At 35.5% G+C, this 10,691-nt stretch overlaps 2 protein-coding genes across 4 annotated transcripts; one reads left to right on the top strand and one right to left on the bottom strand.

Moving 5' to 3' along the window:
* Nucleotides 1-2,623: 2,623 nt before the first annotated feature.
* On the top strand, nucleotides 2,624-6,546 carry LOC139895659 (uncharacterized). Its single transcript, XM_071878189.1, has one exon. The coding sequence runs from the start codon at nucleotides 2,624-2,626 to the stop codon at nucleotides 6,521-6,523; it is 3,900 nt and encodes a 1,299-aa protein (XP_071734290.1). The 3' UTR covers nucleotides 6,524-6,546.
* A 724-nt stretch (nucleotides 6,547-7,270) lies between these two features.
* LOC139895658 (protein phosphatase inhibitor 2-like) lies at nucleotides 7,271-10,210 on the bottom strand. 3 transcript variants are annotated; one of them, XM_071878186.1, is made up of 5 exons: nucleotides 10,059-10,210; nucleotides 9,333-9,400; nucleotides 8,252-8,370; nucleotides 7,862-8,062; nucleotides 7,271-7,789 (listed from the first exon to the last, which is right to left on the bottom strand). In XM_071878186.1, the coding sequence occupies exons 2-5, from the start codon at nucleotides 9,353-9,355 to the stop codon at nucleotides 7,560-7,562; spliced, it is 573 nt and encodes a 190-aa protein (XP_071734287.1). In that variant the 5' UTR covers nucleotides 9,356-9,400; nucleotides 10,059-10,210; the 3' UTR covers nucleotides 7,271-7,559. The 3 variants fall into 3 exon arrangements, with proteins under 3 accessions (XP_071734287.1, XP_071734288.1, XP_071734289.1); XM_071878187.1 differs by having other exon boundaries at nucleotides 8,252-8,367; XM_071878188.1 differs by having other exon boundaries at nucleotides 7,274-7,789; nucleotides 7,886-8,062.
* Between the last annotated feature and the right edge of the window lie 481 nt (nucleotides 10,211-10,691).

Genomic DNA, 10,691 nt, shown 5'->3' with positions numbered 1-10,691 from the left:
AATATCATATACTGAATATATATTTTACAATATACATATGAAATTAATTGTACATAATATCCTGTATTTATCTATAGCTTCATTTTAAATTACACTTAATAGTTTTGTATCTTACTTTACATTTTTAATTATAGTGTTTAAATTATAGTTTATAATTTCAAACTATTATAATTACTTACATTATATATATATATATATATATATATATATATATATATATATATATATATATATATATATATATATATATATATATATATATATATATATACAACCAATTGTTCGTGAATCGTCGGGCATGATCAAGGATTAACTAAGTCTATATAAACAGTTCAAAAATCTTGAGATTCAATTAAATAGACTTTGCTTATCGTGTCGAAATCATATAAATATTAAGTTTAAATTTGGTCGGAATTTCCCGGGTCGTCACACACGGGCACCTTCTACTACCTGTCCACATTTACACGGGCATTGTCCACGGCCTTCCCAGGCCAGATTTCATTATTTATAGGCTCATTTGTTTCTCATTTCAACACACACTTCAAAACTTCAAATACACTTCACTTTCATTTATCTCATTATAAAAGTCATACTTTCGAGGCGTTCTTCTCTGAGCGAGAAATTTAGTACCCGGAGTTGAACGTCGAAGATTGTATTATGAGAGGTCCGGAGTATGTAGTTGTCACTTTTGTATTTGCAGAGCTCGTTTAATCTACAGTACTCTTATCTTTTTATATTATCTTCTATAATGTCTTTCATTGTTCTATTGATAGATGATATTGTTGCCATAATTAGCGAGTAGTTATCTTTTAGTGTATGTTATGCTGTAGTTAGTTACGATGTTGAGATAATGAATGTGTAATGTGATGCTGTTATGATGCTCTCCGATTATGACTAAACTCAATCTCTTTTCCAACTAATAAAACATGGTTATAGGCTTTGTTATTGGGAAGTCGTGATCCCCGATTCAGAGTACAATATCTGTTTTTCACCCCCTTGGTAATAAAATTTTGCCGGATACATAGTGCGCTTGACGGAGGCACACCAGTTGTAGTACGTCAACCAAAACCACGAATTTCGGTGGGTGATCTTTTGTAAATGGAAACTCTGATTGACTCTTGGAGTACACGGTTGGCCTCACGCTATGCCACTGTAGTCAGTAGCATGTAAACATCGCATGTATATGAAGAGGCACACCGGTTGTAGTACTCTATGCCTCTGCTATGTATAACCATGGAAACGGTTTCAGTGTGGATAATGTACATTTACACCATAACACGGTCTTAGGCATTGCACTCCGCTTGAGGGATTCTTTAGTTAATTCAAGAACTATTTGATTAACTCATAAATGATTGGACCGTTAGGATAACCGATCGTGTTCATGGAGTTTACACTTGTAAATCTGGCCATGGTGTTCATCATGGTTGACTTTCTTTTAAATAAGAACCTAACTTATCTTTTACCAATCATTAACGAAAGTATCAGAACGCATAATGTCTCTCAGTTACGATATGCCATTTATTCTAGCTATGCTTAAGAAAGTTTAGACCAAGGATCGTTAGGAGTTTACTTGGTTGATCTTCAATTGGGTATGCGACTTGTCGGCGATTATTTTAGATGCTTTGTTGGCTTGCTTTAGTGAAAGTTTTGGGGTTTTGTGTCTTCTTTGGTATTTTATTATTGGTTTTGTATAGTTTCAATCTTGTTTACGTTTGTTTAATTGTTATATGTATGACTTATATGTCGTTGGACCATTTTAGTAGACTCGTAAGTGTATCAATTGTAAGTTGTGTGACTCTTTAAATCATTTTAATTTTAAATTTAACATTTTTTTTTTTGAAAAATAATAATTGAACAATATGTTTATTCTTATTTATTGCTCACCACGAAAGTATATGTTCCAATTGACGATTTGTATTTTCACACAAATTGACTCTGAAACTCATATTCGCTCAATGCGAATTAAAATTTGTACGATGCATGCACCTGCAAAGTATTAAATCAATAATTGATTGTGTTACTACATTTGTTAACAAATACGGAGTAATAAAAACCTTGTCACGAATAGGTAGAACCATCACTAATCACATTCCATTTAAAGCAAATTACACGTGACTTCCCAATTCTAGCGTCCACATGATAAACAAAGCAAAAAATAGGGGGTTTTATGATGTGTCTAAATGACACCAATATCCTCTGTGTATTCTCATCCATTTTCCATTTTAAGGGGGTATTTTCGTCAAATCAACTTAATAATTCGATACCGGAGTAGTTTGACCGTCAACTTTACGGCGCCACCGATTCTTAAAGTACACACATGTTAAAAGACTCCCCCATCCCATTGCTTAAATGACACCGTTTGTCATCACATAACAAAGACAAGTTACTTGAACCTACAAGAACTTTTTTTTTTTTTTTTTTTTTAAATACAAGAACCCCTTTCATCTTCCCAAAACCTTCTTTAATTAAAATGGGTACAATGGTCATAAAATTCAATAAAATTTATTGTCTTTTTTCCAAATAAAACACCACTTAAAGCTTTCAGCTTTTATTATATATATATAAAAAAGAAGTTCCCAATTATTTTTTCCTACGAATTTATTCTTTTCAAAACTCCATGGCAATGGCTATGGAGTTCAAGCTTGCGCATCTATCATGCATACTGATTAGCTTTCTGTTCTTCACAGATGGCACCATTGTTGATCAAAATCGAGAAACACAAAGCTTATTGTCACTCAAGAACTCACTTTTAAACCCAAAAATGCTCAATAAATGGAACCTCACAACCCCACATTGTCAATGGGAAGGTGTAACTTGCCAAAACAACCGAGTTACTTCACTCGTTCTTTCAACTCACTCCCTCAAAGGCACACTTCCCATTTCCCTTTTTTCTCTGTCCAACCTCATTGTTCTAGACCTCTCTTCCAATCAATTTTCCGGAGAACTTCCTCGCGAAATATCGAAACTCCGGTCGCTTCGTGTGCTAAATTTAGGTGATAATCAACTTTCCGGCAAGTTACCGATGGAACTCGGTGAGTTGACTCAGTTGCAAAACCTTGAACTCGGACCCAATTTTTTCTCAGGCGAGATCCCTTCAGTTATCGGGAAGTTAACAACTTTGGAGTCCCTCGACCTTTCATCCAACGCTCTGACTGGAATAATCCCACATGAGATCGGAAACCTAAAAAATCTCCGGTCACTTGGACTGGGTAACAACTTTTTATCAGGTTCACTTTCACCATCTCTTTTCATCAATCTTACTAATTTAATTTTTTTAGATATCGCCAACAATACACTTTCCGGTCACATTCCCCCTGAAATCGGAAACCTTACGAATCTCACCGATCTTTTTCTCGGAATCAACCGATTCTCTGGTGTAATTCCGCCGGAAATAGGAAATCTTTTAAAATTGCAAAACTTTTATTCGCCATCCTGTTTAATTCAAGGCCCATTACCAGACACAATTTCCCGTCTCAAATCTTTATCAAAATTAGATCTTTCTTACAACCCATTAAAGGTTTCCATCCCAAAATCATTGGGTCAATTGCATAACTTGTCTATACTAAACTTAGTATACTCCGAACTGAACGGTTCAATCCCCGCTGAACTCGGAAACTGTCGAAACCTTAAAACTTTGGTTCTTTCATTTAATTCGTTATCCGGGTCTTTACCGGAAGAGCTTTCTCGGCTTCCTCTCTTATCTTTCTCTGCCGAAAGTAACCAACTTTCGGGTTCTTTACCCGCTTGGATTGGCAAATGGGACCAAATAAACTCACTTTTGTTAGCCGGAAACCAGTTTACGGGTCGGATTCCACCCGAAATTGGTAACTGCACAATGCTGAATAATCTGGGCCTGAGTAATAATTTGCTAACGGGATTTGTTCCAAAAGAAATTTGTAATGCGGTTTCGTTAACAGAACTTGATGTTGAAAGTAATATGCTTTCTGGTTCAATTGGGGATACGTTTAGGGGTTGTGGTAATCTTTCTCAGTTGGTGTTATCTGAAAACCAGATTGTTGGGCCTATTCCTGGTTATTTAAATGAGCTTCCTTTGATGGTTGTTGATTTTGATTCAAATTTTTTAAACGGCTCAATTCCAGTTAGTTTATGGAGTTCAATGAATTTGATGGAGTTTTCAGCTGCAAATAATCAGTTAGAGGGTTATCTTGATAAACAAGTTGGCAATACTGTTACTTTAGAAAGATTGATTCTTAGCAACAATATGTTAACAGGAGAAATCCCGAAAGAAATTGGGAAGCTTTCATCGCTTTCGGTTCTTAACATGAATTCAAATAATTTGTCTGGTTTGATTACTGTTGAACTTGGGCAATGTACATCTCTAACAACATTGGATCTTGGTGGAAACAGATTGAATGGGTCGATTCCGGTTGAAATAACGGGCTTATCTGAGTTACAGTGTCTGGTACTCTCAAATAATGATCTTTCAGGTCCAATTCCTTCCTCAAAAAGCTCAAGTTATTTCAAAGAAGTTAGTATTCCTGATTCAAGTTTTGTTCAGCATCATGGATTATTTGATCTTTCACATAACCGGTTAACCGGTTCAATTCCCGATGAGTTGGGAAGCTGTTCGGTTGTGGTGGATCTTTTGCTCAATGATAACATGCTTTCTGGTGGTTTACCCAAATCTTTAGTGAAGCTAACCAACCTCACGACGTTGGATTTATCCAACAATGTGTTATCTGGTAGCATACCAGCAGAATTCGGCAATTCTTTGAAACTTCAAGGGTTGTATTTGGATAATAATAACCTCACCGGGCATATACCAGCTGAATTAGGGCAACTGCGTAGTTTGGTTAAGCTTAATTTAACGGGAAACAGTTTTTCGGGCTCAATTCCGTACACATTCGGGAAGTTGACTGGGTTGACCCATCTGGATCTAAGCCATAATTTGCTTGATGGTGAACTACCTTCAACTGTTTCGAACATGGTGAATCTGGTCGGGCTGTTTCTACAGAAAAATCGGATAACAGGTCGTGTCAATGACTTGTTTATCGGTGAAATGGAGTGGCGGATTGAGAAGATAAATATGAGTAATAACTTGTTTTTCGGGGAGTTGCCTCAAGCTTTAGGAAATATGTCGTATTTGACTTCGTTGGATCTGCACGGTAACACGTTTACCGGTGAGATTCCTTCGGGGATTGGAAACTTGATGGAGCTCGAGTACTTGGATTTTTCGAACAATAAGTTGACTGGACCAATACCCGATAGTCTTTGCAGTGTATTGAGCTTAAATCGCTTGAATTTGGTTGGAAACAGATTAGAGGGCCCGGTCCCTAAGAATGGCATATGTAGCAATACATCGAGAATATCGTTGTCCGGCAACAAAGCGTTATGCGGTGGAGTACTTAACTTGCAATGCCCAAATACAAGTTTTCGAAGAGGGTATAAGGTTATCGGTATTTGGTCGTTGGCTTTGATTGTTACTGGAACGTTGTTAATCACGGCTTTTATAACTGTCGTGGCTATAAAACGGATTCACATGCTCAAGAAAAAGTCTGTTTGTGAAGAGGATCCTGGTGGAAATAGTAACAACAGTTTGGTTGATTCAAATCTGTATCTTTTGAGTTCTAAAGAATCGTTAAGTATCAATGTAGCAATGTTTGAACAGTCCCTCGTAAAGTTAACTCTTGCTGACATTCTTGAAGCTACTAACAACTTTTGTAAATCGAAAATTGTTGGTGATGGTGGGTTTGGTACGGTCTACAAAGCCCAACTCTCAGATGGAAAAACTGTTGCGGTTAAGAAACTGAACCAAGCAAAATCTCAGGGCCAACGTGAGTTTTTAGCTGAAATGGAAACGTTAGGGAAGGTTAAGCATCAAAATCTTGTATCCTTGCTCGGTTACTGTTCGTTTGGTGAAGAAAAGTTGCTTGTTTATGACTACATGGCTAATGGAAGTTTGGATCATTGGCTAAGAATGAGAACTGGAGACGTGGAAATATTGTCATGGGGTAAGCGGTTCAAGATTGCAGTGGGTGCGGCCCGTGGGTTAGCTTTTTTGCACCACGGGTTCATTCCACATATTATTCACAGAGATATTAAAGCTAGTAACATTTTACTGGATGAAGATTTCAAGCCAAAAGTTGCTGACTTTGGGCTAGCAAGGTTGATAAGTGCATGTGAGAGTCATGTGAGTACAGATCTCGCGGGGACATTTGGGTACATTCCACCAGAGTATGGTCAGAGCTGGCGGTCAACGACAAAAGGTGATGTTTATAGCTTTGGAGTGATTCTTCTTGAACTGGTAACGGGTAAAGAGCCAACAGGACTCGAATTTAAAGATGTTGAAGGTGGAAATTTGGTGGGATGGGTTTGCTATAAGATCAAGAAAGGTCAGGTTGTCGAGGTGCTGGATTCAACGATTGTTAATGATGTTTCAAAGCCAACGATGCTTCAGATGGTCCAGATTGCTGCGAGTTGCGTATCTGAAAATCCGGCTAATCGTCCAACCATGCTTCATGTTCTCAAGTTTTTAAAGGGGATCAAACACGATTATTTGTGAAGCTTTATTTAGAATATGATGAAATCTGGAGTGTAGTAGTCTAACATGACCATGTTGGTATGGAATTTTTATGAAAATAGAAAAAACGTTTGTGATCTGATTTATGTTTTATTATTATATTAACTATATAAAGAAAAAGGTGCCTACAAAATTGTTACCTGTAAAAGGTCTGGTTGTTGCACATTATTATTATTATCTCACCAACGATTAATTGATAGCATTTTACTTGAAATATCAATGATCTTTTTACAAACCTGTAATATGCACAAGTTATAGGAAATTGTTCTGGGTCGATCCTCACAGTGTGTGATTTTCAGTAAACCATTTTTCGATGTGAACTGGTAAATGGATAAGTTTTTGCCTGTTTAGGCTATCCGGGGGGGAATAGAGTATTCTTTACGCATATGTGCACAACCTATCCGGTTATCCGTGACCGTATCTATTTAAAATGTACTCTGAATCATACTTTGTTAGCATTATTATATAATCAAATAGATATACTCTGTATTATTATTAGCTTAACGGAAACAAAAAATGGTGAGGATTGCAACATGTTTTGACGGGCTTTTCTTCAGCGTTCAAAACATAAATGAGTAATCGCATGCCAAATATGAAGTGACTGTGAGCATACCATTTGGAAGGTATCATCAGTTTAGTCGAGTATTAACCCAAAAAATCAATAATTGATTACAAATAAATCAGGCTTTTGCCATATAAAAGCAAATAGCATGAACTTGAACCGGGATGAACATATATTTGAGTTTAAACTTAGAATACACCGTGAACGGAAATGTATCATCAGGTCAAACACATAACCAAATTATGAACATGAAGGGATGATATTACAAGCAAGTAACATTATCTAAAAATTTGAAAATTCTGCAGACGGCTAATATAGTACTGTAGCACCATCAGATACTGATTTTACAACAAACTTTGCGAAGTTAAAGCAGGAATCAAATAAACTAATGAGATGAGTCATGTATGGCATTGATTTGATTCTAGATTACTGGGTGGTGGGAGGGAGATGGGGAGATTATTGAGATTGGGGTTCAAGTAGATCATCATCAACATCTGTAATGTCAATATCTCCGACAGCAACAGCCAATGATGAAGGTGTATCACATTCCCCATTTATTAATTTATCCTCGTCATCATCATTGGACGATGATGCATCTAAAGATCCCGTTCGCCTCAGTTCTCTTATTTTATGGAATTCATCATAGTGAGCCCGTCTCTGCTCCTTAAAGCTTGAGCTCCTACTGCCTATTTCCAGAACGTGTATCAATTTAAGATCATGTTACCATAAGCTACTAATAATAATAAATCCATACATACTGTAATAAAATGTATGAGAAGAACCTTCGTTATCTTCGTCCATAGCATCTGCATCATCCTCCGATGATGCCCAAACAGAGGTATTATTGTTACTATTGGAAGAAACCATATCATTGAACACGGAAGCATTTGCTTTAGATCGCATAGTTTCATCTTCATCCTGTTCAGAAAAACTAGGATTTCGTACTGGAGATAAAGATCCTACACATAATGGTATGATTTCAATGGTATATAATATATATATATATATATATATATATATATATATATATTCTTGAAAGATACAGAGTAACGGTACTGTAAAAGGTACATTCAGCACAATGCCTAAAAAGCTGAAATAACGCAACATACATGGAATTTGCAACAAAGAAGGAAAATGCATCAACTTACCATCAACATCAGTCATACGATGATAAGGAGTCTTTGGTTCAGTAATTTTCTGTCTAACAGGTTTGTTGGCTTCGATTTCCGACAGTTTTTCTTCATCCCATCTCACACTTCTCTTACTGCTTTAAAAGTATAAAAATACAGAGTATAACTAAATAAGCACATGCCTACTCAGATCAATAAACAAATTACGTATTATGGGACACTGTTCAAAACATAATACATAGATGTACACATTACAGCCAGAAAAGATAATTTATAACATAGAGGTACCCCTGTGTTAGAAATCGACACTTAAAAAAGTTATTCATGTTATTTTTAATCCATTTTACTCCAATACAATTTTATTTTTATTGTATCATCATAAATATTGCATACTCCTCGCAAACAAAGTGAACCTCCCAACAATTTTCTACAATAGAAATTTTTTATTTAATTTCCGTAATCTCAGATATTATCTAATCATCAATGATCCATAATTTACTTTATTGTTGGCGATTTGACAATAATCAGGAACGGCTTTTCTACAACAGCTTCAGTGGAAACACATTACGTCCAGTTTAGTTGATCGTCTCTTCCTCCTCCTCCATGCACACAAGTTGGTTTTCGCAATCTTAAACCCACAATTTTTTCTTGATATGCCAACTATTTAGCACTAGACATTTCTTTTCAATTCTTGTTCTATGATGTACAGTACATTTTTATATATCACTCCCTTTGAAAGCAGAACAGCATGAATCAATATGGCAAGTAAGGTAGGGTGGTTTAGTTTGCTGTCTAACAGATTTATGACCTCCAAATAAGATGCTTGTACACCAACAACATTCCAGGTAGAAAACAAAATCAACGCTACTTCATCATAACATAATATGGTAATACACATACAATGAAAAGTAACTATAACCGAAGAGCATGTGGCATAACGGTATAGGATGAACCCACGAACGAAGAGGTTATGGGTTCAAGTCTTACTAGAGACACTATGTACATAATATGTGTGATTGTACACAACAGGACATGTATGTTATAGGTTTGGCATTCTAAGAAAAATAGTAAACTAAAAGCAAATGTCAAAGAATTTTACCTTGTGTCTCCCATTGTAGACATTCTGAAATCTAAGAATCACAAGAAAGCAATCGAGCAGCCAGTTTGCTGAGAGAAAAAAAAAAAATAAAAAAGATGCACGTCACACTAAACTCTAATAAGTTTGAGTGTTCATCATAACGATGACACAAAATTAGTGCAGGATCTCTCCGTTTCGAAATTCAGTATGATACTTAACAATAGGTACATAGTACTACATATAGACATCACTGAACTAATATGCAAACAAAGATCAGAAATACAAAGATATATAATATAATTAATAAGTACTAACTGCACGAATATATGTACTATTAATCACTTTTTTATCTGTTAATTCACAGTGAAGAAAAATTAATAACAAAATTATGTTCTTCTTCATAAACCTTCGGAGCCTAACATTTGCATTTGCATTTGCAATAAGATATTAATACATAGTACTCCAGTAATATAAACGGAGTAGCAGTTTAAGACCTTAAAGAATCATCATTATTGTAAGATCCATTAACAAATAGCTACAATCGATCAAACCCTAATTATTCGCGCCGTTCTAATAATTATAAATAAAAATATGATTTCCCTGTAAACGGCTGTAAATTCGCAATATCGGAACCTTAACGGAGGTATTTTTGGATCGATAAAGTAGAAACGACAATTAATTGCAAAAAAAAAAAAAAAAAATTTGCGAATTTAAAATAAATCAACATCGGGCCGGAGTTTGGTTTACCGTTGCAAAATACGTCGATGAGGAAGAGATCTGTTCAGCTTCGACGTCGTTTTTCTAAAAATCCCAGACACAGATTTGTTCTCTTTTCATTCTTTTATTTTTGTTGACCTTTTTCTATTCGTTGTTTTGCTTTACTTTCTTACCATTTTATTAAGTCGTGTTCAAAGATATTAACTAAAATATCCTTTTCCCAAACATGTATAGTAATTTCAATAAATAAATAAATAAATTGGTAATAATATGAATAAATTATAAAGATATTAACTAAAATATCCTTTTCCCAAACATTTTATAATAATTGAACCAAAACAAAATTGAATAAGACTATTATTAATGATGATGGGATGATCCGGTGTGATGAAGTTTTTTTGTGAGGTATAGTGTTGACGTGACATTTATTATGGAAGAAAGGTTTATAGCGGGGATGAAGTGTGATGAGTGAAATGTTAAACTGTGATTGAAAGTTGAGAGTAAAAGTGGATAACAAAAGCGTTGAAAATTGGTATATTATTGTATTCATCACTCTAGCTATCACTCTCGTGAGGAGATCACTCATGCCACCAAATGCTGAGCCAATTACGCAGCGTTAACAGCGTGATGGGTAGCGTTATGCTATCACAAACCACCATCAAG

This window comes from Rutidosis leptorrhynchoides, chromosome 3 (assembly GCF_046630445.1).
Source record: "Rutidosis leptorrhynchoides isolate AG116_Rl617_1_P2 chromosome 3, CSIRO_AGI_Rlap_v1, whole genome shotgun sequence".
In the NCBI taxonomy this organism is placed as follows: Eukaryota; Viridiplantae; Streptophyta; class Magnoliopsida; order Asterales; family Asteraceae; genus Rutidosis; species Rutidosis leptorrhynchoides.
The sequence above is the reverse complement of the archived record's forward strand: the minus strand, read 5'-3'. Positions and strand labels throughout refer to the sequence as shown.

Excerpts from the sequence above, each read along its gene's own strand:
- LOC139895659 (XM_071878189.1), top strand. The coding sequence starts at position 2,624 with ATGGCTATGGAGTTCAAGCTTGCGCATCTATCATGCATACTGATTAGC.
- LOC139895658 (XM_071878186.1), bottom strand. The coding sequence starts at position 9,355 with ATGTCTACAATGGGAGACACAAG. Across the intron at positions 8,063-8,251 it reads TCGTATGACTGATGTTGATG|GATCTTTATCTCCAGTACGA; the intron begins GTAAGTTGATGC and ends CATTATGTGTAG. Across the intron at positions 7,790-7,861 it reads TTCTCATACATTTTATTACA|GCAGTAGGAGCTCAAGCTTT; the intron begins GTATGTATGGAT and ends TTCTGGAAATAG.